At 41.5% G+C, this 24,957-nt stretch overlaps 1 protein-coding gene across 3 annotated transcripts in view; it reads left to right on the plus strand.

Annotated features, from left to right (window-relative positions):
• The window catches only part of ndst3 (N-deacetylase/N-sulfotransferase (heparan glucosaminyl) 3), a 45,140-nt gene that overhangs the window by 14,697 nt on the left and 5,486 nt on the right, over nucleotides 1-24,957 (plus strand). For all 3 annotated transcript variants that reach the window (XM_086211551.1, XM_086211550.1, XM_086211549.1), the window contains exons 5-13: nucleotides 1,998-2,183; nucleotides 9,120-9,248; nucleotides 16,291-16,473; nucleotides 18,363-18,459; nucleotides 19,501-19,624; nucleotides 20,123-20,297; nucleotides 20,763-20,933; nucleotides 21,053-21,162; nucleotides 24,687-24,789. In XM_086211551.1, the coding sequence (XP_086067677.1) occupies nucleotides 1,998-2,183; nucleotides 9,120-9,248; nucleotides 16,291-16,473; nucleotides 18,363-18,459; nucleotides 19,501-19,624; nucleotides 20,123-20,297; nucleotides 20,763-20,933; nucleotides 21,053-21,162; nucleotides 24,687-24,789 (1,278 nt within the window). The remainder of the gene's footprint in view (nucleotides 1-1,997; nucleotides 2,184-9,119; nucleotides 9,249-16,290; nucleotides 16,474-18,362; nucleotides 18,460-19,500; nucleotides 19,625-20,122; nucleotides 20,298-20,762; nucleotides 20,934-21,052; nucleotides 21,163-24,686; nucleotides 24,790-24,957) is intronic.

The raw sequence follows: 24,957 nt of genomic DNA on the forward strand, positions 1-24,957 counted from the left end.
CACACACACGCACACACACACACACGCACACACGCTCACAGCCATTTCTTGCAGCTGTTTATTTCCTCATTGCTTTTCTTTTGTGTGTCCTTGTAATCATTCTCGCTCCTCTTGATTGCGTTTTCTTCAAGGATGTCTGTTACTGTAATTGTCATTTCTTTGCTGCAGCAGATTACAGACAAAGCACTGGAACTGTTCTGACTGACTTTACTAAGAAGCTAAAATAAAGAAAAAGTAAACTTGCGTATGAACATTTTTGCACATTTGGTCAGAGAAAACATAATGGCTTTTTGGATTTATGTTTTGAACAGTCCAAAAAGTGTGATGTTCTTGTAGGTTTGGGTTTAAAACGATATTTACAGTGTATGAAGGGAAAGGGGAAGCCTCTGATAGATCTTTTTTTTTTTTTTTGCAGATGTTCATTATGTTTTTGTTTTTGATTTATACCTATGTGAGGAATTGCATTTCCTGGAGACCATATTTTAGAATACAAATTAGCTGTAGAATGATAGTTTGAGCAATGGAGCGGCACAGGAATGAGTCTTACATCATTGAAATAACTGAGCACACCTGGTTCAACCCTGCTCTAGAGGCCTCAAGTTTGCCTCAGCTATTTCAATGGCCATTGGTCCGGGGAACCAATGGCAATGCTAACTTCCGGGTTGGTCACCACTATAGGAATATATTTATCCGTCCATTCTAAGCCACAAATTAAGGGTAGCGTTTTCTTGTAGAGAACTCATCATGATCACTTCAGGTTCTGTAGCCAACTGCTGATGAAGCCAACAGAAATGTGTTATCTGCAAAAAATAGGTCTCCAAGCTTTCCTCCACTGTAGCATCTTGAAGATAATAAACCAAAGACCTGAAGCTCAACACTCAAAAAGAAAGAGCTTGACCTCCTAATGAGTATAAACCCTCGTACTCTTTGTGTATTAGGTTATATAAGGCTTGAACGGCTCTTAATAATGACCCAGCGCACACGCCCTCTGTTCCCCACCTCACGAGTGTGTAAGTCCAGGCACTGCCAGTGTCCTCGGGTGCCTCTCACCTTGGGCAACTCTAGAAAAGAAGCCCCTGTCAGGATTAGTACCAGACGCATCATAGCTGCTCTTAGCCTGGAGCCTCACCTGACAGATGCTGTGCTAATTTTCTAAAACCAAACAAAGTCATAACACCCCGGTGGGGAATGATGCATTTACTTTTAACACGTACACCTGAGCCCTTTTTAAAGTCTAATCTGAATCCTACAAGATCGGGTGCTATTGTTGCCCTGCTTTGTTTTGCTTTATTTGCGTGTGTGTGTGTGTGTGTGTGTGTGTGTGTGTGTGTGTGTGTGTGTGTCTGTGTGTGTGAGTGGATGATTTGTGTAATGCTATTGGAGTGTCATACATGAATACAGACTGTGTGTGCGTATGTGTGTGCGTGTGTGTGTGCGTGTGTGAGTGGATGATTTGTGTGATGTCATTGGAGTGTCACACATGAATACAGACTGTGTGTGTGTGTTTGTGTGCGCGTGCATGTCGGGGGGTGGGGTTTGTGTTGCTGAAGGTGAGCGTGATCATAAAGAGTGATCCCTAACCTTTATCATACACACATATACATCCCACTCCCTCATCTTCTGGCTGCTGATGCTTGGCTTTGACAGTGTGTGTAGGTGTGTGTCAGTACGAAGGACAACACCATCAGTCTGCAAGATGCACCCACAAACCCTCGCACCCACGTGCACACAGGCACATACCTACACACACACACACACACACACACACACACACACACACACACACACATACAAACATGGTCACCCAAGTTTTTTTTTTATAATTTCCCCACCTGAAGTCTGGCATCGTAACAAACAAACTATATACCTTCTACAGGGTCAGATTGTGCCACGTATGTCCAGGTCTTCTGTCAGAATTGTATATCTGCTGTTACTTCTGTGTTAATTTATGTACATAACCCTCACACACTCACACAACACCTCTGTGTACCATCCAGGAGCACAACATTCCAGTGGACATGGGCTATGCCGTCGCCCCGCACCACTCAGGCGTGTACCCGGTGCATCTGCAGCTGTATGAGGCTTGGAGACGTGTGTGGAACATCCAGGTCACCAGCACTGAAGAATACCCCCACCTCAAGCCTGCCCGCTACCGCAGGGGCTTCATCCACAACAACATCATGGTGAGGCAACACTCTTACAGTAATTTCCATGAGGGATGTATTGGCAAGCATGCATCCGTAAATGCTCTTTGATCAAATTATATGGTTTATAGGCTTTTACATATCCATAAAAATACATGATTATTCAACATTTTTGATATACCGGTTAGTTTTGCTTTTTCATTGTTGTTGCTGTTGTTCTCAATGTGGGATGTGGCCACCATTTTAACCTCCTGAAGTACACACAGTGATAAAATGAACTGTTTTTCTTAGATACACTTTCTTTAAAGAAACATCAAAAATCATTTATATCAGATGGGTGATGCTGGGGTAAAAGTGCTGGTAAATAGTGGCTAGTGTCATGGTCCATGTTTTGATTTCCTTTTTATGTTGTGGTTCGTGTCCTATCATCCTGTGCGCTCCCTTTTGTCTTGGTTTATCTTTCGTTCCTGTTTTACTTTGAAGTTCAGGTCTTGTCTTCCTGTGTGCTCCCTGCTGCGATTACCTTGTGTGTTTCACCTGTGCATGATTGCACCACCTGTGTCTCGTTTCCTCTCGTATTTAACCTCAGTTTCCCATTTCCATTGTTACTGTCACGGTCTTCATTATGGTCGCGCGCATCGCGTTCCCTGCTCATCTCTGTTTCCCGTAAGTCCTTAGTTTTTAGTCTTTCGTAGTACTTGGTTTTGTTTGTACTTTTTACCCCCTGTGTTGTCTGATTTTTTTAAATAAATACTTTTTGTTGTACTCCCCTTGGCTGCTGTCTGCGTTTGGGTCCTGTTCTCGCTGACAGCTAGGTTTTGTTCAGCCCACCCAAATGCACATTTAGACAACTCAATCAGAGGGACAGAATAAGGTTTTAATTGTATTTAATGGAAGAAGAGGATGGAATATAACAATTATAATGGCTGGCCTCAAGAGCCCACGACAAGTCACTCATCCAACTTTTTGTAGTGGCATAGTTGGTATATAACTAGCCAGCAGCAAATAAGGAGGGTTTTCACTGATATATTGGTGCCCCCCCCCCCCCCCCCCCAAGTTTCTACTCCTCATTATGTCCTCAAAAGTTGGTGGAAACTTGAGACATCACACCAAACATTCATAAAGCATGAGCATGGATACATTTCGGGGCTGGTGTGGCAAACAGCGGTGAATAAATTGCGTTATAATTTCCCGACCCTCATCGGGAGACCCCCTGGAGCTGCAAGCATTAGTCAGCATCTTCCTTTACACAGTCCGATTCTATCACCAACTCCACAACACACTTCATATAAAACACAGAATCACATCATCTTTAATTGACAACAAACAGGGTTGAAGTTCTAGGTACTTGTTAGCAGAATCTTATCAAACTGCAAATGAAATTCCTCGTCGACACCACTGAATGTGCTGTCAGGATTTCTTCTTGACTAAAAAGTTGAAACATTCATGCAATATTCATTGTCTTATTTTTTGTTGTATATATTTTTTTTTATTCTGATGTTTTAAAGACTCACTCTGTTTGGTTGCATTATATCAAATTGTATCCTGACAGGCCAAATCCCATGGTAGCAAAAAATTTGCTGTTCAGTTTATCTGTTTATTGATACGTGGCACATACTGTTAATACCATCAAGTTTCTAACTTAGTATTTCTACCGCCCTTGTATAGCTGACTAGAACCGGCCTTGGCTGGTGAGTGTGTATCCTTATAAGTGTGATATCACGACTGACATCACCGCATCATCTAAATGAAATAAAAAGCCCACATTTTGAACTTTACTATAAATAAACTGCCACGGGTTGATTTGCTGGGCTGCTCATGTTTTATCTTGAACAGTGTTTAAATGCCGTCTCCTTGTTCAGTAAGCGTGTGTTGAATAGCAACTTGTGTGCTTGTTTCTCTCAGTCTTAAACAGAAAATCAATGATCCTGTGCACGAGTGTGCACGTTTGATTTGAATTCTTTGACCTCATCTCACCACAGCAAGCTCAGCTCCACAATGATTTAATATTTAATGGCTACCCAATGCGGCTGAAGAGGTCAGACTTGCTGTGTCTATGTATGTGAGCGCGCATTTATACATGTGTGTGTATGCGCGGGCTTCGAGACATGTGATCTTGTATACCATATCATAGGATAAGGATCTGGTAGTGAAAGCATTTTTACATTTTCATGCTCCAATAAATACTTCATCAATATTTCAGTTTCTCAGAGAGTAAGAATTAAGCTCTTGTCATTCATTTCACCTCAGCGAGCTGTCTTTCCTCCCGCTTTTCATTCACTTGTCCATCAGGCTCTTTTTCACTGTGCACCACTGCTCACTTATCGACAAAAGAACCAATCACATCTGACACCAAAATTACCAGCCCATGTTGTTCTGCTGGTTTTGTCTCTTGAGCAAACAATTTGAACAGACAGCTGCGTCAATGCCCTAATCAGTGCTTGACGTCTGCTTTTGTTTCTTGAGATCATGTCATAGCATCAGAAAAGTCCTGTTGCCTTTCAATACAATAGCGAGCTGACAGGTTATAATGTGGCGTTGTACATTAACAGTAATAAAACATTCAGAGGCATCAGTGAATCACTGAAAACAATAATAAGACCGAACATTGACAGACAACGGCACAATTTGTAGCCGATCAACAAACTTTCCAAGTCCAAGAGAGGGGGGCATATATTACCAGAAAGTTTGGGAAAGAAGGAAGGTAGGAATTACGAGCTTCCTCATCATCATCGGAGGATGATGTCTCATTTCCACATAAGGGCACTGAGGGCCTATAAACCCAGTAATGTGTGTGTGTGAAGTTCCTTTTTCCATTTATTGTCATGAGCTTCAAGCATTTTGACACGCAGCTTTTGCCGTGTTGTTCAGGCGGCTTTTGCGTTCTCTGCAACTTTCTCTCAAGCATTCAGGATAATAGTCCACACATGTAAGTGTGCAAATAAAACAGATCAAATTAGCCTCTTGAGGTCAGAGGCTTACGATGGGCTAATCAGCAAAACTTTCTCTGTCTTCCGGGAGCCTGCTCCATGTATTAATATGAAATTGCAGATACTAGGCTTCCTTGTGTGTCATTATATCAGTTGATTATATTCCAACATTCACCACAAGCTTTGCTTAGCGACTGAAAGAGAGTGATAACTGCTGCCTAAATGAGTTTCTTCTGTAGGTTTGCTGGCCTGACTAGTATGGATCTGTGCTAACTTTTACAGGCTAAACCTTTACTTAAATAAAATAAAATCCCCAAAATTACATATTGACATTCAAATATGAACATTGAATTACATATTTTGTCTTTTTCATATTCATTTCAGATTCATTAATGAACTCGTATGATCTGGAAGGCCTGCGTTATAGTCCTAAGAGCCATGTCCACCATGGTTTTGGTTTCTGATCAGAAATTTTATCTGCTACCCTCTGTTACACACAGGATGTACAGACTTTCACATAGACCCTTCACAACACCCTCTGATGACAGAATTGATGTCACAGGGACACTCATGGACCCTTTGGAACTCGCGAACACGGAATTAGGCTATAACAGAGGCTTGGAGTGGCTCTCATCAGTTGAGTTATCCTAGTTTAGGAGAAAAATGAACCCTATGACTTGTTGATCATGTATTTTATAAAGTCTCCATTTAAGGTCTATTTAATAGGAACTTACAGTCATACCACATGATTTTCATCAGCAGATGGAGTTTGCCCAGTCATCATATAATTTTACATGTTCAGATTTCCAATTATTCTGAGCACTTTGAGAACCGTGTGTCCGTGTTCCTTACAAACTCATCTTCATCCTCTTAACCTCAAATGAAGATTATGTGAGCTGCAGCTCTAGTGGCTCTGAGGTAATAAATGACCTTCAATCTGGTTCTATAATCTATTTTAATAATCTTTTAAGTCAACATGGACAAAAAGACCCCAAAGTGCTCAGAAAAAAGACGACTGTGGGAATGACATCAGCTGATGAAGATTGAACGCTTCACCAAAAACCATCTGGTGAGCTTCTATTCTCTTATCAGTGATTTATTCTTAACCTGTTGTAATGTTACTCCAGGACACAGGATGCATTCATCTCTACCTCCCTCATATATATATTTTTTCACTTCCAATTTTTCTTGCAATTTCGATCTATTAATCTCCTTCTCCTTTGACTCTCACTCCACTCCATCTTTGTTTGCTAGGAGAAGGACAGGAAGTTGTCTTAAGGCTGTAAAATTGGTGTTTGTGTGACTCCGTGAGCAGATTGAGAGCCACCCACTGGACCCACACTATCAGAACAAATCAGAGTGAGATATGGGATCGTGCTGTGCTGTATGTGTGTGCGTGTGTGTGTGTGCGCGCGCGCGCACGCACGCGTGCCTTTTTAAAATGTACTATATCAGTTTGAGCTATAGCTCTGTGGATAATTGGTTTGGTGAAATAGTGCTGAGTGTCGGTAGCTCTGGTGGCCTTCTCTCTCTCTCTCTCTCTCTCTCTCTCTCTCTCTCTCTCTCTCACTGTGACTCGAGTGTGTGTGTCTTTGTGTGTATATTAGTGTGAATGAGTCTGCGGTGTTTTATAGATAAACCAATATCTGCGCTTCTAGCCTTTACTCTATTTCACGCAGAGAAGTGCTCCACAAGGACTTCACAATAAAGACCTCTTCTCTTCTCTTCTCTTCTCTTCTCTTCTCTGATTAATCTCTGTTGGTTCTCGTACTTGTTTTTGCTTTCTGACATGTATGAACACATTCGATGCTGGATATTTGGTTGTCTTTCTCTCAGCCGAAAATCATTTTCGACTCATTAAATCAGATGTGGCAAACATGAGTGCGACAGTTCGGTTGATTGATAAAGACCCCCTGATGGTTTGAATATTAGTGAAATTGATTGGAATTGAAGCCAAAGGCAAATCAGTCAACACCTTTGATCTGCAGTGTAACTGATGCAGTTGTTAGGGTTCCAAAGTACTGGGAAGAGTTATTCTGATTTTGATACTCGTGTGCAGAAAATGTAAAAACGTTATCAGTAACAGGGAGTATAAAAGTCTATCCGCATAATTAATTAGCCCTGAATCAGAACCCTGCTCCTCTAGTTAGCTCATTTATCTCCGTGAAATAAACTCAGTTATTTTCTGCTCTATAACAGTCGCAGGAACATTCACAGGAAATTTTGGGTGTATAACATGAGCAGCAGAGTTAGGAAATTACCAGCAATGTGTCCATTTTTCATGTTGGAAATACCACCAATATAATGGTGACTTGCAAAGTAAAGTCTTATTTTTAGAAGTCGATCGTCAAAGATGCTGAAACAAAGTTTGACGGCATCATTTTCTGTATTTGTCTTTCATCAAGCTAAAGTCAAGTATCAGAATTGTTTTCAGGAAGGAGACGTGTTATTCTGAGAGCTCGATATCTACAATATGATCCTGCTCTCTGTCAGTCAGATCACGGCTGAGTATGCAAGTCCTATAAAGGATGGTGGTGTACTTTTGGTATTTTTCATTGCCCAGGGTGCTTAGTGCACCTGCTCAGGGGTGCGATTAAAAGTAATCCATTATCATCTCCTCCAGCTGTGGTAAACAGAGAGTCACCAAAATACCAAACAGATGTTTGGTATTGAAGAGGAAAAAGTCTGTGTGCCTCTGGCAGGTTTAACTTCACCAATGCAAATCATTACCCTGTGCAGTGCACCTGCATGAAAATGGGGTGCCGTCTGCTGTGGTGCAATAATCTCTGCTGGACAGCTCATCAGGACCATGGCTCCAACACACTGGAGGCAGTAACCATAATTTGACTCGAATAGACCTTTTCATACCCGACACCTTGACTTGTCAAAACAAGAAAAGCACATGGAACTAATAGCATGTATTAATGGATCCATTAGTGTCTCAGGAAATGTCCCTGTTGCCAAATCCCTGGAACTACTGCCCTAAACAGCAATCATTTGCACTTTTTTCCCCAGACACTGTCAAAAAAGGTCTAAAAATGTGACTTGAGCCATCTGTGCAGTTGGCACCTGCACTTCACCGCAGTGATTGCTAACATTTTCTCATGCCGTATGAGGTGGCAGTATCCCAGTGCATGCCTCTCATATTTAGAAACTGCTGTGCGCCGTGCAGCGTGACATCATGGCTGTGTGTTTCATCAATACATCTGTCAAGTTTGGTGCTGTTTGCAGAATTGTTCTGGCAGGTAATTTGGCACTAGAATATATGAGGGATCTGTTGAATGGCTCTACACACAGTCAGATATGCATGTGGACTTCTTGGCGAAGAGTGAGGTGAGAAGACTGACAACACTGTAGTTTGTTACTATTAAATATCTAGTTAGCTCTTTTTGGCAGAAAATGGGAAAGGAGAACCACTAAAATCACTAATTGTATCAAATCTCTATATCATTTGAAATCTTTTGTTGTTACTTGTCCTTGTTTTTATTTTTTGTCATTGGTCATCTTTTTATTTTGATACATTGCTATCACTGCTATTATTATTATAGTAGTAGTTGTCGTATTAGTTGTAGTAGGAGTAGTAGTAGTTGTAGTATTTCACCTGCTTGACCAGGTCTCCCGAGCGGAGGAGACATTTTATTTTTACTTATATATTTATATATATACGTGATTTTGTGGACAAAAAGTCAAAAATAAAAATAATGTACTTAATTAAACATCACTGTGAAACTGTAAAAAAAATAAGGAAAAAAGAATTGTTATTACTATTTATTGGTTAGAAGTAGTTGTTAGGCAACCAACAGAGGTTCCAGGAAGTTATAAGGCTCACACTCTCCCATGGCCACAATGATTGACTCTCTAAGTGCATGATGGTTCATGAAAACATCTTCCAGCTTTACATTTCCTTCACACTTATCTGTCATTATTGTTTGCGCTTGTGTTGATGATGGTTATCACAAACTCTTTCATCAGTCACATGCTGTGTAAACAAGATCTCAAAGATAAATTATTTTATTTGTGTGTGTGTGTGTGTGTGTGTGTGTAGGTGCTGCCTCGTCAGACGTGCGGCTTGTTCACCCACACCATCTACTATAAGGAATACCCTGGTGGGCCTAAAGAACTGGACAAAAGCATTCGTGGAGGAGAGCTGTTTCTTACTGTGCTACTCAACCCAGTGAGTCAAAGCACCACACAAACACATTGACACACACTCACAAGATATACAGAGCGGGAAACAGGGAGGACTGTTACTTTCTATTTTGATTTTTGCACCTAAAAGAGGCTCCAACTGGGTTTCCTGCTCGCTCTGTAAAGGTAACTACTTCGCTGTCTGTCTCATTCGTTTTCATTTTTGCTGTGTGTGTGTGTGTGTGTGTGTGTGTGTGTGTGTGTGTGTGTGTGTGTGTGTGTGTGTGTGTGTGTGTGTGTGTGTGTGTCTTTTCCTGTCAGGGGCTGCTTCTCACAGTGGAGCTATGTTCATCTCCCCACTTTAAATTAGGTCTCACCACAGGGGGGATGCTGTCACAACACACAGACACACACACACACACACACACACACACACACACACACACACACACACACACACACAGCAGGGGTAAGTGAGAAGGGGAGGATATGTATGTGTGTGTGTCAGTTCAATTTAATTCTGCTTTGAATTAGGGACAGAATTCTGGGTTTTGGTCGACATTTATGAGACTCATCCACAGTCACGTGCACACACTTTAAGATAGATATTCACAGGAATTATCCCCCAAACAGTCACCACCTTTTTTTTCTGCTGCTTCCTGACACAAACCACACACGTGCAGAAGTGCACAGAGCACCAGTAGGCAGTCTTGAAGGGAGGGGGTGGGGGGGGGGGGTGCTGAACAACAGGACCTGTCAGAAGTCAGCCAACATCACCCAGACGATTTCTGCTTCCCACAATAAACCAATCAGACGCTTTCTTTTCTCTCTACATCATTTTGTCCCTGTCTTTCATTTCCTATTCTGTTCTAATTTCCGTATTTCCTTTTTTATGTTTTTTGGTCCATGTTCTGTCTTTTGTTTCCGTCCTCCATTGTTGCGTATTTGTTCCTCCGACTGTTGTATTTATGATGTTTTTTTTCCCATTCTGTCTGTCTTCTCTATATCTACATGACAATGCGTGCCTGCTTCTTCTTTTGATCACAGTTTATTTGACTGATTTGAAATAATGACAATATGACATTTGTAAATACAGGAAGCCCATCGTTCTACTCTCAGTCAACAACAGAATACATTTATGTGCTTTATTTTACTCTTTCTAATCTCTCTGAGAAAAAAAGTTCATGAAAAGGTCATGACGGGGGGGTTTGCCAACTACCACCGAATGCTCAAATAATCATAGTATGATATATTCTTGTAGTTTCAGTAGGGTTCGTGTGTATATATCCGAAGATCCTCCCAGCGTGGGTCGTAGGGTGTGTGCAGTAAGTGTGTAACACGGTGCTGTGAAAGTAGAGCAGCAACTTGTGTGTCAAAGCACCATGATATGTTGACGCAAATGGCCTTGCAGTGCACTTGTCGATCGACGCTAGGGAGGCTACCTTTTCTGCTGTGTAGCGGAATCGAGCGTCCATGGTTTACGGTGTATAGCTGCTAAATTATTGGAATCCACAATAGATGGGATAGTTGGGGGTTAACTTTGCTTCCTTGCGCCTGTAGAACTTCCAGCTTCTCCGTTTTGAACACTTAATATTTTACAGCAGGTGTAGGAGAAGGAAAGTTCAACACAAACTGTTGCACTGAGCTGATTACTGAGTAAGTAACACATTCTTCTTATGTTGTTGTTTGATAGCAGTTGGCAAACAGCCTATAGGCGCATAACTGCAACTCTACCTTCTGGAGAGGGTAAGGCATTACTACGAGATGTCAGTAAACAAATGGAAAGTATTACTTTTAGCTGGAATAAGTCTCATGAGGCGTTTGATTACTTTATCATCTTTTGGATATTCAAATATTTGAAAATGATGACCAACAGATCTGTAAGCATTCACAAATGTAACACCCACACAAAAAAAAAAATCTCTTGGATCACATGATATACATGAACAAATCAAGCGTTTTTACACTGTATAGTATATTTGCGAGTCTAAGAGCATGAGTAGATGAATAAATCAGATGAACAAACTCTAGTATTAACACCAAATTGCTATTGTATTACAATAATAATGTGCAGCATATTCATGTTGTACTGTTGTAGTAAACAGAGAGAAAGGAATAAACTGAGCTAAAACTTTGCTTTAAATGCAGTCGTGCGATTCCTGTCGACATCTGCTGCACGTTCTGTTTGCTCTCATCATCGGTGATGTCATCTCAACATGTGCACACAACCCAACATCAGCACACATACTGTGTACACCCACGCATTTTAATATTCATTTCCAAACCACTACTTTCTTAAACCTAACTCTCTAACTACTCACCCAAAAATCTGCCTTTTATCAGCTGGGCATGTTGCTGTGTGCTGCATGTCGTTCCCAATTAAGTAGTGCTCTGTCAAGTTTGTTTCCCTCACACAAAAACGTGCGCGCGCGCGCGCGCACACACACACACACACACACACACACACACACACACACACACACACACACACACACACAGGCTAATTACATTTTCTCTCTGTTCCCCGCTATCTTTTGTCTTTTTCTCTCATTCACTCTTCATCGTATTCATTAACTGTAACAGGAGATGAAACTCTTCTTGTTGTTTCTGCTCATAAAGAGACCTAAAAGCAATTTACATACTACAGGACATTTATCTACCACGCCAAAATGTCCGTGCACTCACACTTAGAGACTGATGATTCATTTTGCCTTCTCCCTGGTATGTTTCCATTTGCAGACACAAAAGCTTTCATTAGAGCGAGCACTTTGCGTGTGCAATCAATAGTGTTCTGTTGCTCACTGCTTTTGTCCCCCAGGGGTGTCCTATTGTTTGATGATCCACACGTTGGTAACAACGTCACTTCTCGTGCAATGATTTTTAATCACGTTTGGCCCATAGTTGCACTCTACCACCGACAACAACTGACATACTGGATGCATGTGCATGTAGGTGTACACTTTTATATACTTTTGCATCACTCCAGGCCACATCAGCGATCATTGAGCTTCCTGTCTCACATAAGCTTGACAATCGATTGGGCGACCTAGACTCTGCAAACAGCCAATAGGGCACAAGTCATTCTCCAATAAATGACCAGAGAGATTGTGAAATAGCAGAGGGAGAGGTTGAGGGAGAGAGAGAGAAAGAGAGAGAGAGAGATGGGGGGTGAGAAGGTGGCAGACAGATTGAGATTTAATTTTCAGGTCACGGCATCTTGTGTCACTTGAGAATCCAGACACATAGAGAGGAAGTGATGCACACACACACACACACACACACACACACACACACACACTAATGGAAGGTGCCATTGAATGAGTGCATGTGTATGTTTATATAAATGTGTATCTAGCTGACATAAGCAGAGCTGTAGACATATATCAGGCTTGACATTTAGCGCTTAGCTCTGCCACTAAGCTTATTAGCCAAACACCAAATATCAGCACAATCTCGCCTCTCTCTCTCTCTCCCTCTAGCTCTTTTTTTAACCCCACCATGCACCAGCTCCCCATTTCCGTCCTGGGCTGTAGTGGCCTTCTATCTCTCCCCATCTCTTTCTTTTTTTTTTCAAATCCTCAACCTGTGCGTGATGACTTTGCTCACATGTGAATTTTTTATTTTTGTCTCATATCCCATTTCTTCCTTCCCTTTCTCCTGAGTCCTCCTGATTGCTTTTGATTGCTTTGGCTGTTCATCAACACACGCACACGCACACACACACACACACACACACACACTGCCAACCGTGCAGACGCTATTCAGCAACAGGACAAACAGAAAGAGAAATTAGAAAGTGAGAGTAAAGACGGCAGAATGGAAAGAGCCGGTAGATGTTGACTGGAGCAGGCAGAGTAAATTGAATTGAAATCATTTGCGTTATTGACGTGCAGCTTTCAATTATCCGCTGATGAGACAGAGACAGCTAAATGGACTGTGAGAAAGGAAGAGGGAGGCAAAAGCAAGACAGAGGAGAGAGAAATGGAGAGAGAGGACGTTGAAAGAGAGAGAGAACTTAACCACAAGGGGGCTGTGTACAATTCTTTTTTACCAGCAATAACAATTCAATCAGCGAGAAATGTGTGTGGAATTAAGTGGCCTGTAATGGAAAACCAGCTGCTAGAGTATAGCTAGCTAGCTAGCTAGATAGATAGATAGATAGATAGATAGATAGATAGATAGATAGAAAAACTAATTTAAATAAATATGTAATCATGTTAGAGGGGGTTAGAACATGTCACAAACTCAAATACATGACTGGCGTCCTCCTAATCTTATAAGATTTGTGTGTGTGAGCATGTGTGTGTGAGCACGTGCGTGTGTTCAAATGCTGGTGGATTTTGAAGAACATCACTCCACGTTGGACTGACATGCTTCATCAGAGCATCTAGGTCAGCATGAGATCGGAAAGAGGAGGAAAATATAAAGTGACTTTTTGGGGCAGACGAGAGAGTGAGTGCAAGACATTAAAGGATGAGAGACGAGGGAGGAAATGAAGCTGCGTAGGAGCAATGAGAGGAAAAGACAAGGGACAAAGATTAAAGGAGGGAGGCTGCGGGGCTGGGGTTTATTTCTCTCAGGTTTTCCACTTCTCTCCCTGCGTGAGTAAGATCTGAGCCCAACGCTGGTGTTAAATTATTAGCGCAGTATTCTTTATTAAAGGCACAAATGGGACTCAATGCAATCCAATATTCAGGAAATGAGACATGGCACTAGATGCTGAAAAAAAAGGTTTATATGGTTGGCTTAATTGAATTCTTAGCCACAGTGAGCCCTTCCACTATGAGGGTTTGGGGTTTGTGTCAGGAGATTAACACTTTGTCAAGAGGAAGGAAAAAGCTTTTTTTTTTAGGATTTTGCTTTTTAATTCAGAAAAACCTACCACTTTGGTTCTCTTTGTTACCCTTTGCTCTTTTCAATTTTTTGGCAGTTCCCAAATTGTGAACACCTCCTCTCTTTCTCCTCACTTTCTCTCTCTCTCTCTCTCTCTTTTTCTCTCTCTCTCTCTTACTCCACCGTTTGTTCAATTTTGCAGTCAGTGCTTAAACTCAAACTCTATAAATAATGTCTCTGTGTTCAATAACAATCAGGTTCTCTCTCACTCATTCACCTGCACATGCAATCCACACACACACACACACGCACACACACACATGCACACACACACACACACACACACACACACACACACACACACACACAGTAACTCCCTCCCCTCACTGCCACAGACATCATAGGGTATTGAGTGGTTTGAAGGGAACATAAATCACTTTTTGATCAACTTGCCTGCTTAAAAAAAGAGAACAGGAAAAGGGGGGTTGAGGGAGGTGGGAAATGGTTTACAGCATCATATTTGTTCAGGTCAGATCTGAATCCAGCTGAGAGATTTTCATTTTATAATATTCACGTCATACTCCTCATCAGCCTCTGCAGAATGCCACAGGCAATATTCTCAATCCTAAATGTCGACAGTAAGAGAGTGCAGCATTTTTTTTCTTTTAAATTCTGTGAGTAGTATAGAAGTGTCTCAGTTTTGCTTCAGATATCACTGGACGAGAGAAGCGGGAAACAGATTGACTGGCTTGTGTTTGTGTTGTTTTTGATTGAGTGCATGGTGATGCCTTCACTGTGCTTCCACTTTGTTAGTGCTTCTGCTAGAGTGATATGACGGGAAGGAGTGACGCTGCTTTGCTTCGAGTACAAGATACGATTTTTTTTGTGGCAGATGCAGCACACAATTGAGCTGGCAAACACAAACACACAAATGCATAAACAATGACGCTAACATGTGTCCTCTTCAGGGGGCGGCATGGCTCAAAGGTAGAGTGGCCATCTAGAAACCGAAGGGTCGCTGGTTCGATCTTCACTTCCCTCGATGACCGTGTTGAAGTGTCCTTGAGCAAGATACTGAACCCCTAATTGTTCCTGATGGCCCTGTGACAGACTGGTGACCCCGCCTGACCCAATGTCAGCTGGGAAAGGCTCCAGCCCCCCCCCCCCCCCCCCCCCCCCTGCGACCCTTAACGGATAAGTGGTATAGAAAATGGATGGATGAATGTATCCTATTCCTCTCTCTCGTTCTCTCTTCCCCTTTTCCCTCTGTGTTGTGGTCACAAGGACACATACACACACCACACACACACATGAATAGCCACATCAGTATTCGTAACAGCTCTGCAGGTCAGCCGGACGCTGATCCATCAAACCCCGGCACTGTTTCGCTCTGTATCTACGGCAACCTCCAGTATTAAAGAGGATGTTTGTGTGTGTGTGGCTGTATGTGTGTGTGTGTGTGTGTGTGTGAGAGAGAGAGAGAAAGAGAGAGAGAGAGAGAGAACGTGTTCACATTATTACACATTCCCCAAATATTCATTCATGCACACATGCACATTTACCAAATAATTCATATCTTAATGGCTGGTGTTTCATCTAGACACTTGACATTCTCAAGCTCCCTCCAATCACAAAAGAAGTGTGTTTGTGTGTATGTGTGTGTGTGTGTGTGTGTGTGTGTGTGTGTGTGTGTGTGCGCGCGCGCGCATTTGTCTGTAGCAGCTATCTTAGCTTGTCTCTTTGATCATCCTATAAAAGCAGCGAGGCGTGGGCAGATAACCTGGACCAACACACTATCACTCCTTCACCCCCCCGAGTCTCTCTCCCTCTCCCTCACACACATTAGCCATCATGAGCACACTGACACACTCTGAAACACTCTCCTGTGTGAAGCGCCATCTCTCCCATCACCCGGTGGCTACGAGGAGTATTGTGCCGCTTCTTTCACTTTATCTAAGAGAAATAGTGAATATATCAGAGTCGGGTTTATCTGTTTTCCTCTTGAAGTTGCATTGTGCTGAGAGTTAATGTAAAATCATACATTACAAAAAAGAAGTGTCACTTTGGAAAATGATAACAAATATTGGTAGCCACTGGACAGCGGCTCTGTTAGAGACTTTAAATAATCGGTTTGCTTCCTACTGGAGTCACAATAATAATATGATTTACTCTGCCGCCTCAGTCCCTCAATGAACCTCGGGAATATTTTTGATTCTATTGCAAATTTATGTCTGTCTGTTGTTTGTTCACCACAGATCAGTATATTCATGACGCACCTGTCCAACTACGGCAACGATCGCCTGGGTCTTTACACGTTCGTCCACTTGGCTTCTTTTCTTCGCACGTGGACAAACCTGAGACTGCACACGCTCCCCCCTCGTCAGCTCGCGCACAAGTACTTCCAGCTGTTCCCGGAACAAAGGAACCCTCTCTGGCAGGTGTGTGTTAACTGGCATGTATGAACATGTGAATGTGTTCTCTCATTTTTTTTGTTTATTTTTTTAATTTTAAGCGTTTGTTGTACTTTTTTGTACACTGGCCATTTCATAAGGAACACCTGTACAAAGTTATTTAGTCCAGTACATTTTCCCTGCCGTGATCTTAATTTCATAAAGCTTCTATTTTTCAATGCTGGGTTGACACTGTCGGAGAGGTGTGTTTATTATTGAGGTCATAGTAGTTGAGAGTGTTCTATTGGAGTGTGTGGAGCTCAACAATGACAGCTCATATTATGAAGGGCTACAGATCCAGAAGTGAATTTCACATTTTATTTTCTTCAATGACGTTTCAGAAAATCCTCACATAAAGAGTTTTAAGCCTTGAATTCTTAAGCTAACCAAGTACTGGATGAACGGAGACCATAAAATGTTTGATTAAGAGCAGAAATGAAATGGACCAAAAAGGCAAAATTAGAAGCCGTGCTCATAATATGTTTTTTCTTACATGTGAAGGAACTACACATCCCATCATCCTTTGAGAAGGATATCTTTTCCAACTTCCAACCTAACAACATTTAGTGTGCTTCCTCTTGAAATTAACCTTTATGTGGAAGCAATAATGCGATAGCTGACATCTGATGCAGCAGTAAACATTTCCACGGTAACAGGGAACCACCTGCATGGACATTAAGAATTATGGGTAAAGTTGAAATTCTTTGTGAGATTGTGAATAAAACACATTTTTATCTGAGGTTTTTACAGGAGCAGATGCAGTCGTTTCATAGCCTCGGAGTTTGTGATGAATCCACTTCGGATCGTTACAACATTACAGCTAATAATCAAAACCTTTATGGAGAATCCAAACAGGATTTTCTCTTCTGGAACTTCTCTTGAACTCTTTTATGTTGTAACTTTCTGACAGAGTCAATGAAAACCATTATCTGAATTCAGAGTTGTAGCAGTTGATGACATGACTGATCCTGGAGTAGACGTTAAGATGGATTTCCTTCTATCGAGAGGAAAACGACCCTCCCGTGTCACTCGTATATAAGTTTCCATCGCTCAAGCTGCCAATGTAATTCACATCTCTTTCTCATTTAAAGCCAGCGACTTTAGTACGCGTTCCAATAAAAACTTGACCCCTGACCTCCCTCATGCAGCCACCAATGTTGGCGGAAGGCTCACATTTTCTCCTTGAGATTTTAAAGCTTCATTATCAGATGCTTCAAAATCAAAACCGCTATTGGGACTTTTTTCCCTTTTAATTAGAAACTTGTTTATTTTGTAGTGTTTACTGTCAGTCCTTGTGTCAAATGTCCTCGTATAAGTTTTCGTAATACTCAGTCATCCTCTCGTTTCAGTTTCAGTCGATTAAAAATCGGAGCGATTTAATCTAATTTTGAAATAAAGGGAAGCAGATTTTGCTTTGGTTTAAGTCTTTTTTTTATAACTAAACTGCACAATACAATGAAGTTATTGTTCGTTTTAGTGGACAAAGTCTGAAAAAGGATACCCTAGACAAACGTTTTCAATCTGGTTTTCGTCAGGGAAATTAACCATATACGTGCCAGAGATTTTGTGTTCTATAAAGGTTTTAGTAAACATTGCCCGTCCTCACGTCTCTCTTGCGAAACAGAAATCAATCTCAATGCAACAGTCTGATCAAATAACGCTTAAATACATAGTACATGTGCACCTTGTGAAGCTGCTGATGAGTGTACGCAGCACTGTGGCTGTGGTTTAAATGAATTCATGGTGTCTTGTAAGCCCGCGCAGGCTGCTATAAAAATCTCTTTCATTCTTGTAGTAAATCCTCTATGGCCTGGATGTATGTGCACGTGTGTTTGCGTATGCACCGTAGCTCTGATCCTTTGTCTGTTCTTTTGTAGAACCCATGTGATGACAAAAGACATAAAGACATCTGGTCTAAAGAGAAAACCTGCGACAGGTTACCCAAGTTCTTGGTCGTAGGGCCACAGAAAACAGGTTAGCTATACAGACAAACACACACTCACACACAAGCACATACACGCGTGCAACAAAGAGACTCCCTCCCTGTGTGCCCAGATGTCTAGATACTCAACATCAGAGCCATTTAATCCCCTTTGGTCCTGTCAAAGGGAGACAAAGGAGGAGGCTCTTACCCTCTCTCTTCCACTCTTTCTTTAGTTACACAAACACAACACAGAGCAACCACCTTCTGTCATTCTCTAGCTTCTTTTTTTGTTCCACAGACCATTAAAAAAGGACATTATTAAAAAATCTTTGGATGGTAGTTCGGACCCTAATTTGCCAGGTTGTGATTTCAGGAATTCAAACTGCTGACCTAATTAGTGTTTGATGTTAGAGGTGAGGAGGTCCAATAATGCTGCTAATTAACCAGGTGATAATATAATGGGAGGATGTTTCACTATAGCAACAGCAGATGCCAAAAACTATTAGATTTAGAATACAATAAATCTTCTTTTATAGAAGGGGTACGGCTGATGTGTGTCAAACAGGTTGCGGGAAATAAGAGATGGAGGGGGTGAACAAGATGTGTGGGAGAAGGGTCAGAGAGAGAGACAGAGAGAGAGAGAGAGAGAGAGAGAGAGAGAGAGAGAGAGCGCTGCTTTGTGTGAGACAGAGGCCATGACCGGAGCTCTGGTGCTGATTGATGTCAAATGATTTTGAATTATTTGATGGGGAGGCCTGTGATCATTACAGACATACTCTCTCACACGCACACACACACGTACATACACACGTACATACACAATGTATTCTCAGCAAGATTTCTGGTTGAAGGGGAAAAATTAAAAAAAATTTAAAAAATCACCCATTATGGATCAGTGGATGACAGCTCTCACGCATACTGAAACGCATGCACACACACACACACACACACACACAGACACACACACACACACACACACACACCACACACGCACGCGCGTACACACACACACGCACACACACACACGCACACAACTATTCTCTGCTGAGCTGAATTAATGAGCCAGCTATGAATTATGCCCTTTCTTCCAGGAACGACGGCACTTTATCTCTTCCTGCTCATGCATTCCTCCATCTCCAGTAACTTCCCCAGTCCAAAGACATACGAGGAGGTCCAGTTCTTCAACACAAACAACTACCACAAAGGAATTGACTGGTGAGGAAACCACACGTGCAAACACACACACATCCTTAAGCTTTTAGAGTCTCGCTTTTTTTTCCCTCCTGAATCGGAGGTGAAACGAACGATTACGAACAACAACCCTCTTCATTTTGTGAGTTGTTGCCGCCTGTAATGTGTCTTACACACTTGAATGGTACATTGAGCACTTCAACAGTGTATTCAAAATTATCCTTCCAAGCCTGTAAATATAAGCTAACAGACATATGGCTGTCTAAATTGACCCATAAATGGGTTACTTAGATGACAGCGTCACAGCTGCTGTACTCTTGAAAGTCATCTTGGAAGAAATTTTTCACACAACACTGTCAGAATTATGTTGGCAAGTTTATTTTTTTTGCAAAATAGCCGTATCAAATGACTTTAGAACTTGTATCTCACCTTGAAGAAAGCAGAAAGTAATACTGTACTGTATATCTTGCCAGTGTCTGCATTTATATGTCCTATCAATTTTCTGTGGGTCCATGGCTCCAGGTATATGGAGTTTTTCCCCGTACCCTCTAATATTAGCACGGACTTTCTGTTTGAGAAGAGCGCCAACTACTTTCCCTCAGAGGATTCACCCCAACGTGCTGCTGCCCTGTTGCCCAAGGCTAAGATCATCACCCTGCTCATCAACCCCTCTGATAGGGCCTACAGCTGGTATCAGGTAGACACACACACACACACACACACACACACACACAAACACACGCGGGCATCATATATATCAAATTAATTAATTATGTGTTTATTTCAAATTTGTACAGCTGCTTGTCTTATCATGTGACATACTTCATTCCTGTATTGATTAAGTGCTTTAAGGCTGTTTGATGTCTGATTTTCCTCTGAGTGTGGAGTTAATGAGCCTGATTTATCCATACGTCTCACTATCTGAAATGTCAGGACGTCCTCTCAGTCCTCAGCAGAAGCCTTTCTTTTTTCTTTTTTTTTTTTATTAATGAAACGTGAATGTCAACATCGTGCTAGATGAAATGTTAAACTGTTGACCATAATCAAAAAATCACAGCGTAATGTTGTAATAACATCAATTGTGCAATCACGGTCTTTAAAGCTCATGTGGCTTTGTTTTTTTGTTGTTGTTGTTGTTGTTGTATTTTGTAACCTTCCCCAGCATCAAAGAGCTCACGAGGACCATGCGGCCCTGCGGTTCACCTTTTATGATGTCATCAGTGCAAGAGCGGGAGCACCAGCTGAGCTGCGTTCCCTGCAGAGCCGCTGTCTCATCCCGGGTCTCTACTCCACCCACCTGGAGAGGTGGCTCACATACTACCCTGCTAACCAGGTACAGTTTAGAGTCGTCACGGGTGGAGGGAGTTTAAAAAAAAATAGACTTGTTTGAACTCACCACTTTTTAATGCACTGACAAATATTAAGTATATGTGCAAATCTATCTGAGTGTAGGTCATGATCATAGACGGCCACCAGCTGAGGACTGACCCCGCAGCCGTGATGGATGAAGTTCAGAAGTTCCTAGGCGTCACTCCTCATTTCAACTACTCCCAGGCTCTTACGTAAGTCTCTCTCGTCTGCCACTACAGCTTTGTCTCTCTCTGTCTTCTTCTTCCTCTTCTTCCCCTCTGAGTTTTGTCATATCCCTGGTGTCCGGAGAAAGGGCTCGTGCCTTGAGACAAACATGATTTTCCACTCAAGATTGGAGCAGTCAATGAGACCCGAACCCCAAATCTGAGTGAAGCCTGACATCTACTGGTGATCAGCGGTAGCATTAGACGTGTCCTCTAGGCTACTTTAGGACGCTAGGTCACCTGTGTGGAGTACGACGATGGCATCACCAGGACATTAGCCAATCCATTTAACTGTTTTAACCATTGAATAAATGTTTATAACAAGATTTAGGCTTTTGTCAGTCAATCTAGACAAGAGGATAACAGTGTCTTTTTTCACTTTGTTGTGTTTGGGGTCAGAGGTAAAGATCTGACATGATATACACACATTGATACGCAAGATGATCTTTTCTGACGAGCGTTGACACACATTTTTCTTTACATTTTTTGCACGTAGCACCAAAGGCACAGCAGAAACTCTTGAGTATAATAAGAAAATAACAAAGCGAGGGAATTAAGCTGAATAATTCATTAGTGCGTAGTTTTGTTTATTACTGTTATTTAGAAACGACTCGATAAGCTTAATAATGTCAGGCTGAGGCGTCACCTCCAAACATATTAGCAGTAATAACACTAATTAGGTCGCTGGTGTAATTTGTTCCCCAAAATAATATTTGCGAAACATAATTAACACATGATTTTGTTTTTGCTATAACAAATTGATGACTTGCCAGGAGACAGTCAAGTGGCATCTCTGGCTCCTGAGTGGCTGGCTTCGGATCAAGAGTGTGTGTCTGAGAATGTGAGTGTGTGTGTGTGTGTGTGTGTGTGTGTGTGTGTGTGTGTGTGTGTGTGTGTGTGTGTGTGTGTTTGCGCGTGCACTGTCCTCTCACAGTCACACACTGCTTGTGTATGTGTGTGTGTGTGTGTGTGTGTATTTGATGTAGCTGTCTGAATAAATAATAGTGCAAAGAGGTTACTCCACAATGTCAGTCCAAAACACTAAAAAAGCAAAGGATGAAAACACTGATGTAACTTCTATGAATTATTCCTTACAACAGATGAAAAAGGCATGTGAGGAGATAAATAAAGGATTTAATTGAGGCCGCAAACAACCTTATACACCCAAACCCAATACACTCATAAATGTAAATACATACTGTAAAAGTAAATACTTTTGTGGGGAATGAAAAACAGTAAAACATTTGAAGCATCATATTTTTATTTTGCACAACAAAGCTGATTTGTTCAAATTTAGATACTCCCAATATATTGTAAATGATTCCTAAAACAATCAACTTATGAGCCGTTCAAACACAACTCAAATAAATAAGCTATATGTCTACTGACACTCCACTCGTGTGACCTTTAAGTTTGGGATGACTGTTAAATGATTTATTTGTCAAGCAGCACTCATCAGAATGCAATCTGCCTGCGAGCCCTCAATTCTCCAGACAGGGACATCTAGAGTTTTGTAGCTCAGATCGGGACAGAGAGCGCCTCTGTCTTGAACCGCAAAGCAACATGCATACAAATAATTTGTGAAGATATGCACTTTGACAGAATAATAAGGCAGATGTGTGAGCGTGTGCTTGACGGTGTGTGCGTACGTGTGTACGTGTGTGTGTGTGTATGTGTGTGTGTGTGCGTGTGTGCGTGTATGCGTGCAAGTCACACAAAAGCCTAATCTTTCTTCCCTCCTTCTCATTCTTTTGACATGGCAGCAGTCTGACAGATCCTCAACACTAGAGCCTATTTATTTAATCCCCTCTCCTTTCTTCCTCCTGTCTTGTCATAAGAGAACTGGAGAAGCACTTTCGGTTTTGTTGTTTTTCGGTTTGGGGTTTTTTTTGGTTTAATTTTTTTTGTTTTTTTGTTGCATTTTTTCATCCAATGATGGTTGCGGATAAAGAACAATATTTGCATCTTTCGCTCAGTTTGCTTTGACTTAATGCATATCTGTTTCACCTCCTCTCCAGCGGTGCCGCAAAATGTGGACAAACAGACTAATTCTGTCAGAGTTCCATATATAAAAGTAACACAAACTTAAATGCATATTAAAGAAACACAAATGCAGAAATACTTTAACTTCACACTCACGCTGACATTATTTAAACACAATATAAATACTGGATACCAACAGAGGCCTGTACAATTATTTACCAGGGGACTTTTCAAAGTCACCTGCCACATCTCCGCCTGCGACAGGTTGCCACATAACATGCTGCCGGGGTGCAACACTCGCTCCCTGCTAACAAGGACAGTTTGACATCACAAGGAATGCCAAACAGCCAATCAGAGAGCGTTTTTCATCCATCACCTTTTATTTCTTACATTAAATAAAAGAAAATAGAATGCAGTATGTCAATAAGAATCTACAGTAGAACTCATTCAGAGACCTCATACCTCCACCTAGCAGGATTGGTGGATAAATAATATGAGGCATAGTGTCATTAAAATCTCCACATACATTTTCTCTCCAACCACCAAAAGTAGGTCTTCCAAATCACCGATCCAGAACACGATCCAGACCCTCTCCAGGAGCTTAATACGCTCTAATTAATTCTCTCTAATTAAAATACATTGCCTCAAAAATTTCATTAAAAACGCACTCAAATTATTTGGAGATATTGACAATTATATTAAAAATAGGTCACAGATGTAGAATACGATTTTTAAAAGGCCGAAGTGTTCTACTTTCAACCATTTTAAATGGAATTCTGAGGTTTTTGTGTGTGCTTGGGGTGGGGGGGGGGGGGGTCATGAAAGACGGAAAAGGGGCTTTGAGATGTTTTCCTGAACTGAATTAACTTAATTGCTTCTAAAGCTGAAAAAGTGCTATAACTACTTCCACTTTTAATTGAATTTGGCTATGATCGGACAGACCTGGAAATACATCTGTGCATTATGAGTGTACACTTCATCCCCCCAGAGCTGAGATGAAAGGTTTGGGAACTCCTGGCCTTGAGCAGTGTTCAGAATCCAGGATTCCCGATTTGATCCAAATTGGATAGACATAGTAAAATTAACTGTCTTTCCACCGCCTTATTACCTGAAGGTAGTAAACATATGGAGACAGAAAATAGTTCCTCTTGCGCCTTCTGGTCAACAAGACAGCACCAAGCCCGAGAAACACAGAAGAAAACAGAAACGTCTTCTGCGGCCAAATTGAAAAAAAACAGACGACTTGAGGCTAGAAACTTGAGGTGTATCTTTCCACTGTTGCTTCTATCTCATATTCTTGAGTTATTTGTTCATGGCTTGCTTCTGTTTTTAATGATGTCTGGCTTTTCTGGACAATCATGCAAATGGTTTTCACATTACTTGTCCTGTTTAATTGTATTCTTCTGTTTTTGTTGCATTTGACATGCATTTGCCTTGCCAGTAGGGATATACTGAATTTCCTTTTTAAAGCTAGTGTATGTTTATGTATTTTTTTCTCTCTCTACCTCTATCTATACTATTTCTCTCAGGTTTGACCCTCAGAAGGGCTTTTGGTGCCAGCTACTTGAAGGGGGAAAGACAAAGTGTTTGGGAAAGAGCAAAGGGAGAAAGTATCCTCCAATGGAGCCAGAGGTAAACATTTTAATTAAATGAAATGTATGCTCAGAGTAAGGCATCCTGTTATGTATTGAATAACAATTTTTGAGAGGGAGAGGGGAAAAAAAAGATGACAAAGCTGCAACCTGACTGACAGTGACAGTCTGCAGTCCTCGCCATCGCTGTGGCAAAATTTCCCACAGG

Source organism: Aulostomus chinensis, chromosome 8 (assembly GCF_037954235.1).
Source record: "Aulostomus chinensis isolate RoL2024-O1b breed Wild chromosome 8, RoL_Achi_v1.0, whole genome shotgun sequence".
Taxonomy (NCBI): Eukaryota; Metazoa; Chordata; class Actinopteri; order Syngnathiformes; family Aulostomidae; genus Aulostomus; species Aulostomus chinensis.